Genomic DNA, 17302 nt, shown 5'->3' on the forward strand with positions numbered 1-17302 from the left:
TCTCAGCTCTCTGTACATGTCTCCATATCCACACCAAAATAATTCTGAGTAGCCCAAAACAGCCCGAAAATAGTCTTTTTTCAACCAGCTCCCAAATCGGCGCTGTTCAGTGAAGCTGATAAATATACTATCTGGTAGATGTTATTCTATCTCTGACAAAAAAAATCTTAGGAATATAACTGTCAAACTATTTTAGTTCAGAGCATGTGGAGTTTCTAGAACAGTGATTCTCAAATTGTAAGCTGGGGTCCACTGGTGGACCCTGAAGGTATTCAAAGTGGCCTTGAACTTATTTTTTTAAAGTAATTTTTGGTTGTGTGTCACTGTTGACTATTTATTTCAGCGTTATTATTTATTGGGTCATAGGTGGGCCCCGATTCAAACGCTTGTGAAAATTGCAAGTGAGCCCCAAGGTGGAGAAGGCTGGGAAACTCTGTTCTAGAATGTTCTACTACAGAGCGTGTTCCAAGCGTATGTATGTTCCCCTCTTCTCCTCTGCGTGTTCTCTTATCTCTCCATGGCCCCTTATAAAAACTCTCAGTAAACGCTACGGTATTATGAGAGCAGATAGCCATCGGCAGGCCCATCAGCAGAGCAAAATAAAGCCTCTACTCAGACTAATCTGTGCCATTACATCCACACCAGCTATCGCAATGAGCCGATTCAAACCCCTGCAATTAGCCCTGGACCTCTTTACTGACGGCTTGTTACTTTTTTTTTTACTCTTCCGCTGGTCAACCAGGGGCCGCCTAACATTTACATTTAGTCGCTCTTTTGCAGGGCCGCTGACAGCTTTTTCCGGGCCCGGGACAAAATCATCTAAAAGGGATCCCCTTTTAATACAATGGCCTACAATGTCGTGGACACTGAGTTCTGGGCCCCTTTTTTCCTGTGCCCCAGACAACAGACCTGTTTGTCCCCACCGGTCGGCGGGCCTGCTCTTTCCAACAGAACTGCAGAGAAGTGGTGCTAGGCTGTCAGCCTGATCATGTGTGGAGAAAGAAAACATTCAGAGCACTAATGATCATGCGTTGCTGTAGGTAGCGGACCAAACCCTGTAAACTTAGAGAAGAGGCAGGGAGATAAGAATCAGAGCAAGATTTACCGGCCCAGTGAACTTACTCTTACACAAGGAATTTGACCTCAATATGACCTTGTAGTATAGGCCTACATAATATGAACATGTAGTGAACAACAGACAAAAGAGATAGCCTACAGTATATACAGTAAGACGCACTGTATCACCTTAAGAACTATTTTATGTCTGATACTGGCATTTACTCAACCAATACAGCCATAAAATGCAAAGGGATAATACACAATGGAATATCATACACCTGTAATTTTGCAAAAAATGTTTTACTTTTCTTTATTTGGCTACAATACCTACGCGTTTGGATACGCTCTGAAGAAAGCCATAAGGGTTGAAACGCGTAGGCATTGTAGTCAAATAAAAAATTAAAAAATAGCAACCTTGAGTGCCTCAGCATTTGCCTACCTGGACCAAGTTTAAGAGCCCCTACACTGATTAGCACCAAGGGAAAAAAGTGAAGACCCAGAAGCACTCCAATTACCTGCTTGTGTTTGATACCTGTGATTTTGGTCAAATTATTCAAACACCATTCCATTTCAAAGGTGTATAAGTCAGTCCTGGTTCACATCAATCACACAGTCTATCATGGTCACATGTTTTGCCATAACACCCAACCCTAGTCACCCCCCCCACACACACACACACACACACACACAGGCACACATGCATGCACACACACACACACACACACACACACACACACACACACACACACACACACACACACACACACACACACACATACACACACACACACACACACACACACACACACACACACACACACACACACACACACACACACACACACACACACACACACATCTGTCCCCTAGGCTACCCTCCACCCGATTGCTGACAAAAGACTGAGGCGGAGAGGGTGAGGAGAGGAGGGGGAGGGGGAGGGGGGGTGATGAGAAGAAGCCTTCAGAGGGAGGAGTCACGCAGGAGAGCTGGGGCCGGGGCCGGGGCCGAAGCCAGCGGTGGGTGGTGATGACGAGGAGCGGCCATCAGATCTTTTCGGTGAGTTACGGCGGGCTGCAGCGTTTAATGCAGGACACATTTCCAGCTGTGCTGGGTTCAGAATCTTGGCGGCCGGTACCGAACCCAGACCAGATCAGAGCTGTATAATCCCCACCGCTGACTGAGTCACATGTGCCAATGAAAAACAGACGGAGGCCCTTTGAACTGATCTTCAAAAAAAAAAAAAAAGCCAAAACGCTAGCTTGGCGGTGATACAGACTCCTGGCACTCTCGCCACACTCTCGTGGCCTCCTCTCTCATTATCTCTGTAGGCCGCTGTGTGTCACCCAAGCATAGGAGGTATTTTACCCCCATTGTGGTCTACAGCCGGGGTGTTGCTTTGGCATGGGGTGAGGCCACCAGCACTATGGGTGGCCAGAAGTGATGAGTTCCCTCCTGAACTGAACTATGTGGAAGAAGAAAACAGCCAGACACGATAAATAAAACACATGCAAATATGTTGCCACATGCAAATATGTACACACACGCATACACAAACAGGTACCCACAGTGCATATTATATAAAATGTCAAATACGTATTTAATCAAATTTAATCAAATTCTCTGTGTAGGTTTTCCTGCCTATTTTCCCTTCTGCAACAGGGATGTCCAATACAGTCAAACCTGTGACTATTCTCACACGCACTTCCCCTTGCAGTTTCAAATAACATATCTTTTTAGTGGGTATAAGAAAACCGTGCATGGGCTTTGTGCGTAATCAACTCTCCTTCCATATAGCACTATACGGTCCAAAGATAGAAATCTTTCCTCCAGTCCTGATGAAGAGAACAACTGCCTCTCCAGACGGGCTGCTATGCATGTCTGTCTGACGGGGCTTTATGATGCATGGGTTTGCACAGGACTGAAGTGCCCCATTTAACATCACCGCAATTTGGGAATGTGCTAGAATAAATATCCAAATTTAAACCCAATCACGAAGATCCTTTCTCTTTTTTTGGCCCTTAAAAAAACTTGATCACAGTGCGCTTTTTCCTGGAGCCAAAACATTTGGGCGCAGGGCCGTAGTGAAAATGGCTGCAGCGTTTTCTGGTTTCCATTCCAGGGAAGTTATTTAGGAAATGACTGGCACTTATTCACAGAAGCAAAGCACAACCAGATTGTCTTTCTGAGGCTTTTTTTCACAATGGTGGAGGAAGATATTGAAAGCAACAAAAGCTTCCAGGTGTTCTTGGTCTCAGAAGCAAGTGTGTTTATGCAGATACGTTCTGACACTATTGTGTTTGAAATATCTTCTCTTTGTCGTATATCACTAGGTTTTTAATGGATTGTGAACTGCAGCCGCATAGCATTGTGCGTATGGAGTGAGTATTGTCTGTGCTTCAAATTATCCTCTGTGGTCTGTGAGAAAATATACTTTGGCATTGTGAACACATCTGTTATGCTACTGTGACTATGGAAAGGCTTTTCCTTCTACTGTAGCAACATACTATATCCATGCCCAAAGGATCCATCCATACAGTAGGCCTATAGTTGATGTAAACCCAAAGTCCTATTCAGAAAAGGGGTCAACGAACATCCTGTCAGTATAATATACACAATAAATTATACATTATATACATTATACATTTATATACATTATATAATTTGCTATATTTTTAAACATAGGTTTTTCAGACATTCAGACATTGTTTAGTAGGCTATATATGGTATCAAAACACATAGACCTATTCACCATCAATCAACATCATCATTACCTTACCCCCAAAGGAGGTTGGGACAGGTATGGCAATAGGCACGGTCGCAACCAAGCATAAAAATGCTTGATCAACACAAGATCTGCTTAGTCTAATAAAGGTGGAGTTGAATGCTTGGCAAACAAGTTGGACAGTTTTTTCTAACGTGATTTCCCAAGACATAAAAACGCTGCTTCCTATGGAGCAGCGAGTGAGCTGCCTCACAAGCATGTGGGCTACACCTGCAATTCACGTCAGATTGATGAATGCCAATCACAGCAGATTACCGACGGCATGGAGGAGGTCTTCTGCCCAGCAGTTGCTCTTGTGGTACTGCGTGGCTGCTTGACAAAACTTTTGTTCCCGCGATGGTTTAACGCCATGTGACACGACTGACGCGCAGAGGTCACTCCCTTTAACTGCGTCGTGAGCGGAAATTCTAACCAGGATGCTTCACGCGGACACAGTGAGCATGCTCGCTGCCTAGCAAATTTGCTGCCTGGTTGAAAAAACGTCATCATGAACGACCTTAATGTCTGTCTGTCTGTCTGTCTGTCTGTATTTCTGTCTGTCTGGTTGTCTGTGTGTCCACTGTAGTATTGTGGGTCACCTGCAGGTGGCACCAAACACATAATATCAAGTCTATCTTGCATTGGGCAGGGGGGCAGGGTGCCATATTTCCCCCTTTTTTCTTTATTATTTTGCCATGCACCGCTGTTTATGTAAAGAAAATTATAATATTCATGTAAACAATCTCCAGCAAAAATCCACCTCTTGGCAAGGATAATTAATTTGTGCTGAAACGATTTCCTTGACTTTGATTTTGTGAATAACTTTGTCAGAATTAAGAATACTTATGCCTACATGTGTGTTGTTTGACCCAACTCAGTATTGCAGCTGCAGAGGTAGCCTACACTCACTCAGCTCAGATAACTTCTGGTTCCATAGCACTTCAGATTTTCAGACAGAGTTATCCAGACGAAGGCAAGATCCAGGTTATACGGATCGGGATCAGGATTCAGAGCGTTGGGAATTTACAATTTTCCCACTGATGCGCATGTCCTTTGAACAGTGTTTTGTGTGATACTGAAAACAGATCTGTCGTGTTACTAGTGTTTGTTTAAAACACATGAAAAAAGTAGGCCTATGCTAAACCTGGGGACTTTCACAGGTTCACAATCAATCCCAATCCATGTAGGACAGAAACTCCAGGACGGTGTTTTGCTCCCACGCCTCCTGCTTTCACTTCCATTGTGATGCTCCGGCTCATACTCAGAGTTTGGAGTTGCTACGAGTGCGAAGAAGGTAGTGAAAAACATAGATTTTCTCTGGCTTTATTGTGCCACGCTTCTGCCTGCTTTTATAGCTCGATGGGAAATGCATCCATGCATCCGTTAACTCTTCTCGTCGGGATCGGTTTCCACGAAGACGCCAAATCGATCGGCAAAGTTGAGAAGTAGCGCACTCTCTTCTGAAGTTTTTCCAAGACCTGCAACGCGAATTCCCAGTTTACTATTCAACGAGCCAGCCATCATGGCGAGGCGGCCACGGAAGGGATCTGCGATTTTAACTGGAAATGCGCCGTCGCTGTGGAATAGGTGGTCTTTACTACATTGGAATAACTCACAAGTTGTTACGTGGAGCTTTATTGTTGTTCTGAGTCTTTTTTGTTGTGGGATTTGTGGTGCCGAAACGGATTTTTCAATCATGGATGAAGCCCAAGTTTTGGCTGTACAAATTAAGAAACTATCCACACAGGAGCTAGGAGTCTTTACCATGCAGGTAATTTCAATTTTCTTCTAATGCATTCTGTCGACGTTATTAGCCATTTTTGATTAAAAAAATGGGGCAAAAGCATTTTGTATGTTGCTTGACTCACGTTGCAAAACACATTCTCGCATCAAAATCAAATGTGCGACTGTGGCTACATTGTCGCCATGCTTCGCATAGTTTAACATAATTGTAACAATCGTCCAAAGTAACAGAGCTGACCATGGGGAATGCACAAGATGTGGGTATTATGTGAGGAGTGGACCATGGTTGTCAAACGTCGAGTTAGTTCGTGTGTTGGCACTGTCTTTACACGTAGTGAGTGGCGCACGCTTTGAACTCCAATGCGGATATTGACAAGATCTGTTGCAGTAGAACTAAACCACACATCCAAAATGTGAAATGGGATCTCGTGTGTGACAAGGACACATGTGCAAAACATTTAATACATTTGGCTGGATTAGTTTCTCTTCAAACAGTATCCGTATTTGCCCATTGTGTCGTGCTGTTTGACTAAAACACATCTTCATGAGCTATAGCCTAAATATATTGTCGTCCTTTTGTATTACCACAGCAATAGTAAAATAACTAAAATGGATTGCATTATGGTTGTAGGGCCTATATAGTCGAAGCATGGTTTTGTGTTGTATTGTTTTATCCATCATAAACAACAAGCTCGAGACTAGTTTCTGTATTGAATTAGCTGCACGCTTAAACTCACCCTTCCTTTCAATTGTTAGGGAATGTAATGAAGGCTTTGCTGGATGGTTGTTTATAAGCACCCTTTACTCGTATAGCTAAGACCTTGGTAATGTTAAGCAAAACATTACAGTCAATGTGTAATATCAGTTTGAACCAAAACTGGATTTCAGATTTAAGTAATTAATATAGCATAGCATTTATATCTCAATATTTTCAGACAACCAAGTACAATGTGTTTAAATAGAATTGTTTACATACATGGGCCTTTCACAAATGGTCAACTTTCTTCACCGGTGTGTTTTGAGACGATGGCGAGGCGCGCGCACTTCAGAGGGATGGCGCACAGAAGCGGTCAGTAGGGGGCCCGGCCCAAATGGCGTTTTATCTCGGAGAGAATCTTTTATTCCTTTTCTACAAAAACGCCGTGTCAGAGGTCCACACATGATTTTGTCCGAAAGTATTTTCGTCACACTGAAGTGAATAAGGCTTTACGTCCATTGTTACCGATTTTGGTCACATCCATTACAAAAAAATGTTTTTTATTTTTTTAAATGCCCACCTTCTTTGCTTGACCAAGGCTGGGGTGTATGCATTTTGTACACTTGTTTAAAAAAAAATCTGAAAAAAACTACTGCGCTGTTTTTAGGACACACATTTGATGCACTAACATAAAGGACATCAGTAGGCTGCATTTGGCTAAACCCATCTCAAGACATCATTGTCATCCTCCAATTCAAATATCCCAGTGCAAACAGCTATGTTGCAATGTCAAACATTACCCACCCCTTCAGTTTGTACGTCTGTATGCTTCGACTGGAAATAAAACTAGATATTTTCCATGAAATATGGCACCCATAACATGGCATAATCTGTCATGTCCAGCATGTACAGCAGTAAGCTTATTGTCTTTACAAATACGAATGTGGGCTATTCGCAAGGTTTCAGCTTCTGTGTCCATCATTGCATTCTTCTTAGAAATTACAATGCCTTGCGGTTTTAGACTTGCAGTTTTGAATCGCTTGACAGGAGTAGTTATTCACTAAATTGTGAGTTGTATATTAATACACACAGCTGTGTAAAGCTTAACCTTGTGTTACTTAATTCTGATTATCACCATACCACTCTGCTCCTTGATTTTTCTCGGGGCATGCATCTGTGTGATGTGGAAGCTTTGCAGCAAAGGGTGAAATTGCCTCCATAATTTTACAGTTTTTTAAAAGTGTAATTTTTTTGTGGAGGTTTAGGTTAAGGGCTTATTCAGCACCCACTCCCCCAATTGCCCCTCCTGGTGTAATTTGTGCAATCACAGATGTAGTGGTGGATTTGCCTGGAGCTGGGGTGGTTTGCTAGAGGCCTCTTAATTGAATGATGAGGGTAATTGAGGAGATGTTTGGGGTGGGGGAAGCCTGGAATGGTGAAGGGTCGGTGGGGGTGGGGTTGGGTTGGGGGCAAGGAGAAGAGGGGTATGGTGTTTCTATAGCGTTCATTCGGTGCTGGTTGCGAGCCAACTTCAACAGAGCTCCGGAGAGGTTCTCGAAAAGCCCTCTTTCTGTCACTGAAGTGTTATTTTCATTTCAGCTTCATCCTGTGTCCATAGCAGCTGAAACACACCTCATTTACTCGCCTCCTCTATCCGTCTGCTCCTCACTCTCATCGCGTTCAACTGAATGGGCCAAACATGGAGCCTTTTATTCGGTTTAATAGCAAAGAGGTCCCCTGTTCTCTTTTCAAGAGTGTTTAGTGGCATCTGCGGTAGCCTAACTGTTTTTTGTTTAACCCAAAGGTTTAGGAGTTCTTAATGTTTCCTTAACACTAGAACTACCAGGATTTTTCTGCCTACCTAGAAGTACCAGAGAGGGGTCATTTGACCCGGTGGCTTTTACCTAATACACTAATCACTCATTTTGTTATGGTAATGAGGCTGTTAGGGGCCGTGTGTGGGGTGAGGGGTGAGGGGGTCACACCTTACAGTGCTAACAGCCAAGACAAACAGGGACAGACAGCTTCTTCCCAAGGGCTGTCAGCCTCCAAAATCACCACAGGTAAATAGCAACTTGCATGAAGATATCAGCAATAAAGACAGATAGCACAGTTTGGCGGACAGTTTGTTACCGTTTTTCTCCATTGGTTTGGCTCATTTCTTGAAACTGAGATGTCATTCTCAAAACATGGACAAATCCCAAAACTAATTTGCAGTTCCTCACAACAGAATGGCATTTATCATTGCTTTCATCAAATTTCAAATGCTTTTGTACATGTCTCAATCATTTAGTACATCCTTGCAAATGGCTATGTACAAGTATCCTACAGTTAACACAATCAGCTTACATTTAGTAGAATTTTCAACTGAATGTACCTTGCTGATCTATCCCAATTGGTTGATTCTCAGTGTAATGGTTGTCCTGAAAACATGTCAGCTTATTTCTTCATATAAGTCATCAATGAACGAACGTGTGAATGTCCCATGTGATCATGACAAATCATATGACTGCAACCAGATAATGGTTGAATTACAGTTTTTCTCGATTGTTTTGGCTCATTTCTTGAAACTGAGATGACATTCCTATAACCATTGGGTCATTTGGCCAAACATTCTTACACTTCTGCACAACAGTTCAGATAACTAGCAAAATGTCATATACCTCCCAAAACACCTCATTCTTGCATCAGCACTAAACCGTCTGACATATAAATAGTCAGTACCATCAAAATGGCATAGATCCTTCTCAATTGCTTTGGCTCATTTGCATTCATTTAGTCCTTCTGTCAAAATAAACTGGATGGTTCAGCATAACTACATGGATCCTCATCACTCGCTCATATCACCACAAAAACAGTTTACCCATGTGTCAAAACTAAATTTCTTCCCCACATATATCATCAGTACCCTCAAAATACATTGTCCCTTTGCCATTGTGTAAGCACTGCCAGTCAAAATGGTTAGGTGTTTTATCTACGTTCAGCTAACAGATTTCGACTATGTATAAAAAATGAAAAAGTGAGTGAAACTATTGAAGTTTGACAACACAGATAATTTACCAAGGACATTTATCAGTAACTTTCTTTACTGTAAATTCATATACAGGAAGTAATGCCCATATATCACAGGTTTCTCATGGGTTTGGCTCATTTCTCAAAACAGAGATAACATGGACAAATGCCAAAGCAACTAGCAACTGTTCAAAACAGAATGTCGTTTGAAAAAAATGTCATGAAATTAGCCAAATAACATAGAAACTGTAGTATACACGGTTGTAAAATTATTTTCTACTAACTAGTAAAGTTACAATACCATCTGACCTGTTGAACACTGTCATGAATTTACTATGTAATGAAATTCTTAAAATATGATGTCCTTGACAGTTTTGGGAACTGCGTAGACCAGTTTGCATATGATGACTTACACAATGAAATAATGCTGACGTGTTTTGGAGAGGGCAACCATTAGACTGAGAATTGTCTAATTCGTTTAGATAAGCAAGGTGAATTTATTTGGAAAATGTGCTGAATGTATGCTGAATGTGTCAACTGAAGGGTATTTGTACATATCCATCTGCAGAGATGTACTAAACATTTGAGACATGTACAAAGCATTTGATATCTGATGAAAGCAATGAAAAATGCCATTCTGTTTTGGGAAATTGCAAGTTGGTTTGGGGATTTGTCCGTGTTGTTTTGAGAATGTCATCTCAGTTTCGAGAAATTAGCCAAACCAATCGAGAAAAACTGTAACGTGTGAATCTCCCATGCCATGTGACCATAACGACTCATGTGAATGCAACCTGGCAATTGTTCGATGGATAAATACCAGTGCATGTGGACTACTGCTTCATTTCCCTCAATAATTTTGTGGTGAAAGAAGCTCCTCTCCAAGGAACGAAGATGCAGAGATACAGCACTCAACAGGCATTGGAAATGATCCACACACACACTCACACTCTGTGTCTCAAGTGACAGCTGTGAGCTGCTAACAGCCACATTTCCACAACAAAAGGAGTGTCCGCAGGGGGTCCAAAGGGTCAAATGACCCCCTTGTGGGGCTTTTAGGTAAAAAGGTCAATTGACCCCTCCGTGGTAGTTCTAGTGTTAAAGAAAATTTCAGTTCCTATTTTTTCAATGCATTTTTTTACATTCACACACAATTTATTGTGGGGATGATTTGAAACATTGAAAATTGTGTGTTCAGAGGAACAAAAAGTCCTAATTCCTTTGAGGATGGGACAATACCCATCATCAACAATTAAGCTATACCTTATGCCTGACTTCAATCCAGGGTTCTATGGCTCAGCGGTTTGCACCATAGGTCAGTGGGACATACAAAAAAAATCACATTCCTGCATTTGTAATGTTACATAACCAGATGCAGTTTGCAGTGTAGTTTTCATAGCTATACAGAAATACGGACATGGGAATCATGTAGTGTGTATATTGTACTATAAACACCTGCACAATCTTTAGAGCTATTGGAAATTTGTTGGCAATTCTTAAAATGCCCTTTGGTGGAGACAACCGTTTTGATTTGTACAATTTCCAAAAAAAGGTTCATAATAATTTGTGTTTGAATATGAAGAGCTCTTTTCCAAAACGCTATATACACCATTTTTGACTTTTTGCATTTTAATATTGGAATTGACTGTTAAGATGTCCTATCATCTATGTGTGAATTCTTGCCATTCAAATATTTTGAGAACATACTTTAAAACCTATATAAAAATGCATTTTGCAATGCATTTCAATGGAATGCCCAATACAAAAATGTCAATTTCCCAACATTCTATAAAATGGATATACAGCAGGCTCTGGGAATGGTGGAATATACCTTGCCTCTGCTGGTGTGAATGCCTCTTGGGCTGGATGATGAGGGGTGGAGATTTCACAGTCCCTGGGTGGGATCACCCCTAAAATGGTCCATTGAGACCAGGGACTTGCAAATGACTCACACAGCTAACGACATGCCATTCATCATGCTCTGTTCTGCACTGCCTGATGTTTTTTAAAGTGGCCCCTGACACTGTGGTGGGCCAAAGAGACTGTGTAACAGCTCAACGAATGTGTACTATTCTGTAGCCTTTCACTGAATACTAGTCTTGTGGGAAAACTAAGTTTGTGATGTTTCGAGGGAAAAGATGATAAAATATAATGTACAAACCTAGAGCCACACTATCATGGGGGTGACCTAGGAATGTGCTACATGAAATGTCCCAGGCCTACCTCATGTTGTTTTGAGCCAATGACCTTCAACTGACCTTACCTGGAGTGGTGCATTTTAATGAGGAGCGATTAGGGAGCACTCGGGCACAGCCAGCTGCAAGTTTTGTTGGAATCTTTGCTTAAAGCTCGCCAACACTCAACTTGTGCTTTCAACTGCCATTGTCGTGAATTTAAATGTTCCCCTATACGGTTAATGAGATTTTCTTTTCGCCCGTTTTTGAGGCTTAACCTTGCCTCAGACTTGTGAAAGAAGTAGTGAGATTTTTAGACTATATTTTGCTGAACGCTGAGGCTCTTTACTCTGCAGGTCCTACCATGCTCCAGTAAGTAAATTTTTCTTATTGTAAGCCAACACAGTAGTTTTTTTCCAAGGATGAGAACAACATATTCGTAAGAAACCAGGGAGACTTATTCACTCAGTCTGACCCCAAAAAACGACTGTGGAATTAGACTCAGGGGCTGCGCTTTTAAAGAGCAATAAAATGCAAAGTAAAATCTCACTAGCGCGTGTGCTAGTTAGTACTGCCCTACTGCCCGTGGAAGTGTAAAAGAATCCAGGGAGGAGAGCATGAAAACATCCACGGCTGGATGCTAAAGCTAATGCTAAGGGGTGGTTGACGTTTAAGGGCGTAACGCAAAAAAAGAAAAGTTTTTCCAATTCCTGAAAAAAATGATGGAAAAATTGGAAAAAAATAGAAAAAAATAAAACGCTTTGTGGTCCGTGGAATTTCGCCTTATTTTTGCCATTTTTGGGAAAATGTTTCCTGCATCAACACATTGTATAGGCATGTCACACCGCAGGAAATTCACTGCATTATGGTCATTTTAATTCTTTTGTATACATGACTGACATCTGAGCTCATGCTAACTTGATAATGATATTGTGTTTAATCTTAATATGTGTTTTCATTTATTAAAAAAAACCTTTTTTTCCTTCTATAAGAGCAGTCACACCACAGGACACCATAAAATGAACCTAAGCATTGCGTGACAGAAACATTGCAATATGAAGAGATACTAAGCGGTTAATAGTCACCTTAAACTTCCACAGCACTCTCCAATAACTGAGGTACTGACTGGTTAGGAGCCAGTCTTTGAGACCCTTGTAGTTGGCCTTGCAACTGTCCATTCACAAACATTGACATACATGTCACCCCACAGGACGCAATTTGTGTTACAAAATTGAACTTGTAGTTAATATTACTCTCTTGAGTTTTTTCACATTCACATATCTTAATATAAAGTTAATATTTATGCAATCATGCCAAATGCTTCATACATTATTCAAAATGTTGTTGGTTAATTTATAAATATATTATATTCCAGGTTTCATTAATGTTACAGTCACACCGCAGGATATTTGTCACATAAACCTTTATATAAATCTTAACAAAAATGTTTCTTCTCATCTAAGACTAATGTGAAACATAATGTAGCACATCTTCTTTCATTGACATTTGTTTTTTAAGGAAAAATAACAGTTTTGTAAGTTTTTAAACCAATGTTACGAAAAAACAAGGCGTCACGTCAACCACCCTATAAGGCTAGTGGCAACGAACGCGGCCCCTGAATCAGTGCTGCAGAGGGACACATTTTCATGAGATGGGAGGCTGCCTGTGGGTCTTGGCAAGTATCCAGACACGGGGGCCCCCCTACTGACATGCCCCCCCCCCCCTCTCCATCAACCCTCCCTGTCTCCGACCCTTCCTATCAAACCCTATACAACAGCACCCCACTTTTGACACACACACACACACACACACACACACACACACACACACACACACACACACACACACACACACACACACACACACACACACACACACACACACACCACCCTGACTGAAAAATGTTAGGCCCTCTCCACTCATCTCTCCAGAGGCTGTAGTGAACTGATGGCAATCTGCTCCCCAGCAGCAGCAGCAGCAGCAGCATTGTTCCATATGTGTGCACGTAACATTACAGAGCTCCTGAGTCCTGACTTATGGCTGCAAGATGGTTTCTACTGTCTTCCATCTCTTTTGCTTCCCTCCCTGGTCCAGCTGTTTGTTTTAAATCAGCTGGTATTGCTTGTCAGATCATTTATCTCCTCCTGTACGTACTCCTGTAAATGGCTTTCCCACATTCTTTGTCGAGGTCCTGGAGTTTTTATTTTTTGTTGTAAAAAAAAGTCTCCTTTCAACCACCAGAACAACTCTACCCTCTTTCTAGTTCCACATTTATGCTTGGCCTTTTTGTAGCTTTCAGAATTCTTTTGCTGCAGTTAACAATCTGGAGGGAATGTTCCTCTCTGGCTATCTGGAGAAAAACAGCCTCACTTTGATATGGCGTTCATAACATGGTGAGCCTTCGTTTGCTCACCTTGAAGTTGTTTAGTCTCAGACCTTGCTGCATTTCCTAGATATTCCAGTGTTATTGTGTCAACACATCTAACCATGGAGCATTCAGCATTTTAATGTGGTGAATTATTACCACTAGTTCTCCATATTTTTTATTTAACAAGGAAATGGAATGATGCATGATTCAGTGTGGTCAAGCTTTTTAGTCCTGTTTGTGTCAAACAAAAATCAGAATATTGCACAACATTGTGGTCTCGACTTTTGATCAGAGTTGATCGCTTATATACTAACCCCAACTCCGATGAAGTTGGGACGATTGGTAAACAGTTAATAAAATCTAAATGCTATCATTTTCAAAACACTCAATCTATTCATTAGATGGAGAATAGTGAAAAGACAACATATTAAGTGTTAAAACCGAGAAAAAATATTGTTTTGGGGAACATATGTACTCATTTCTAATTTGATAAATCCAACACGTCTCAAAAGAGTTGGGACGGGGACAATAAATGGCAGCAAATGTCGAGGAAGACTAAAAACAGAACAAAAGACAACACTTAACAGTTAAATACATTAACCGATGAGATGATTTTATATAAAAAACAGTGTTAATTCCTATCTTGGACATGATTTCACCAGCTTAAATGGTGGGTGTATTCCTTGTCATGTTTTGCAATGTTTTCCTTTCTGTAGTGCTTACAGTGTGACAGGTCTTGACCAAAAACCCACCATTTTATCACATGCTGGTCCTTATGATGGAGCCAAACTGTTAAAACATAGTAGAGAATGCAATTTGACCTTACTATGTGGCAGTAATCGAAGATCTCCCTTCAAAATATAATGCATGAGTGGCTTTTCATGCTGTTTAAAACCCATTTATACCATTCAGCACTGTATTTAACTCTACAGATGAGTGAGAACATCTTAACCAATGCACTACTGCATCCGCATGCCATCATGGAGGCTGACTTTTGAAGCTAGCACTAACACAAGTTGGATGGTCCATTTTCACTGTAGCACAGGATGTGCAATGCTCTATTATTGTCAAAAAGAATGGACTTCTACAACTTCTGCTGACTTCTGTAAGCAAAGGACAGTTTCCCATGTCTTCTGGGTCTATTTCAAGTGAGCTCAGGTGCTTAGGAGAATGTTAAACCCCTGTGTCATTTTCATGCATTAAGCATTCTTAATATGGTCAATTTTCAATAGCTCTAGCACTCCAGGAATTAGAGTGAGACTACAGCCAATATATATTTCATGATGTCATGAACCTATACAATGATTTTATTAACAAAAATATGTCTTATATACACTCAATCGTGGTAAATCAAAGGGAATTCAAAAATGTATGTAATAACTATGGTAATTATTCCCTTTGCATCTTTAATTCTGAGTGACTCAGCCTCTCTGTGATGATCTTATACCTGGACACCTATATTGTCCGTCAGTACAATTCATTTTGAAATGTTCTTCTTTGTTGTTTTATCTTATTTGGATGTTTACTAAATTTCACTGATCCCCGTCCCAACTCTTTTGAGACGTGTTGGATTTATCAAATTAGAAATGAGTACATATGTCCCCCAAAACAATATTTTTTCTCGGTTTTAACACTTAATATGTTGTCTTTTCACTATTCTCCATCTAATGAATAGATTGAATGTTTTGAAAATGATAGCATTTTGATTTTATTCACTGTTTACCAAACGTCCCAACTTCATCGGAGTTGGGGTTTGTACTTCAGGTCAAACAGCTGGAACATCTTAGACAATTTCACAGTTAGTCTAAAAATCTTCTGTAATTCGCAGTGAGGGTTGCTCTGGGGTGGAAGTGCCTGATGCAAGCCAAGCTGTGGAAAGCATTGTCTTGTTTGAAGCATATTTAAGATAATGTGCTAAGTTGTATGTCTAATTTTGGAGGACCCTTCAGAAAACGAGATGCTAATCTCGAGGGATTCTAATAAAGAAGTTAAAAGCTTGTATGTTGCGAAGGTGCTTTGTCTGTGGCTGTAGCGTTTTCTCAACATTTCAAACGAGTAAATACAATTTCTCCATAGCTTTGTTCTTATGCCTCCATCTACAAGAAGAGGCATACTGGTTTGCTGTGTCAGATTTTTGATTGTGGAATCATGTTTGAATCGGTGGACGGATTTTGCCCAAATTGTGCGTGCTAATACTCAAAGCTACACGAACTGATTAACTTTTGGAGGTCAGGGCTTTCAAGATGGCTGCAGGGGTATCAGAGTCTACGCTTTGGCTTCGAGTTAGACCCGTTTTCATTTACAACTCTGATCTCTCTTTGAAGGAGGGTAATCCAGTTAGAAGTGACCTGGAAGTGAAGTTGACAGAGCATGTGTAAAGTCCTCGGGACATTGTTGATGATGAAGTGGTGATATCTGTGGCAATGCTTTTCTATTACCACTAATTTTTTGGCAAGTGATGGCTTCAGTATTTTGCAGCACATGGCAGTAAGAGAAAAATCTGAACTGCAGGTGCTTGAACAAGATTTTTTTTTGCCAGTCTGATCTTAAAATCGAACCCAACCACGACTAGAGGTTGTTTTGAGCTGAAGTAAGCCTCGAGTAGAATAGTGCAGTATGCATGCTGCTGGGGGTGGGCAGTAGCCTAGAGGACCCATTTCCTCCTTGTCTTTCAGCAGTGAAGCCTCTGCTCGCTTTATTCACAAGACTTCATTAAAGTGTAGCTGTAATTAACTGGTCTTATTTAATCCGTATGCAAGATGATCTCTCTCTCTCTCTCTCTCTCTCTCTCTCTCTCTCTCTCTCTCTCTCTCTCTCTCTCTCTCTCTCTCTCTCTCTCTCTCTCTCTCTCTCTCTCCTCTATGAAAGTGAACAGAAAGAGGCTTTATGGGAAGCTTCTATTGTGAATGAGGGCTCCTAAAGATGCTTGGGTGAGTTCCAGCTGCGTTGACCCCTGGACGGCAGGCCACAGGACCCTGTCACACTGCTTTCAATGGAAGCCACCCTCTACGCACACACACACACACACACACACACACACACACACACACACACACAAAACACTGAAAGCGGGAGTTGAGGAACCAGAGTTGGAGAATGAGGACGGACGGTGTTCTGTCGAGATGAGCTACCAGTAGCCTAAAGCTAGATTTATGCTTCGGATGCAGAGCCTCTGCGTCCGTCCGTCTTCTGTCTGTGCGACTCTACGCCTTCCTCGCAGAGGCTCTGCGCCCGTCGTTGAGCGCCTCGAAAAAAATCTAACCATCCGTCGTACGGACACGGAGGACGCAGACAAAAAGGCGCTATGATTGGTCGTCTCGCCACTTCCTTGTTCTGTTATTGTGGCAGCGCAATGCCAGTAGTTTGCGAGAGCAGAGCTGTATTCTGTTAAAAACTATAGGCTATTAATGCCTTAATTGTGTGTAAATGTGTGTAAATACACAAAACTACAAGCTAAGTAACAAACAATGCATCAGTTGAACACTCGTGG

General features: G+C 41.4%; 2 protein-coding genes across 2 annotated transcripts in view; both read left to right on the top strand.

The window, feature by feature from the left end:
* Positions 1-17302, top strand: part of alg6 (ALG6 alpha-1,3-glucosyltransferase) — a 406699-nt gene that overhangs the window by 340781 nt on the left and 48616 nt on the right. The gene's annotated exons all lie outside the window — the stretch shown is intronic.
* Positions 5076-17302, top strand: part of cachd1 (cache domain containing 1) — a 122859-nt gene continuing 110632 nt past the window's right edge. Inside the window, exon 1 of the mRNA XM_063201805.1 lies at positions 5076-5592. Coding sequence (XP_063057875.1) covers positions 5344-5592 — 249 coding nt within the window. The 5' untranslated portion in view covers positions 5076-5343. The remainder of the gene's footprint in view (positions 5593-17302) is intronic.

The sequence above is a fragment of the Engraulis encrasicolus genome, chromosome 6 (genome assembly GCF_034702125.1).
Source record: "Engraulis encrasicolus isolate BLACKSEA-1 chromosome 6, IST_EnEncr_1.0, whole genome shotgun sequence".
Taxonomy (NCBI): domain Eukaryota; kingdom Metazoa; phylum Chordata; class Actinopteri; order Clupeiformes; family Engraulidae; genus Engraulis; species Engraulis encrasicolus.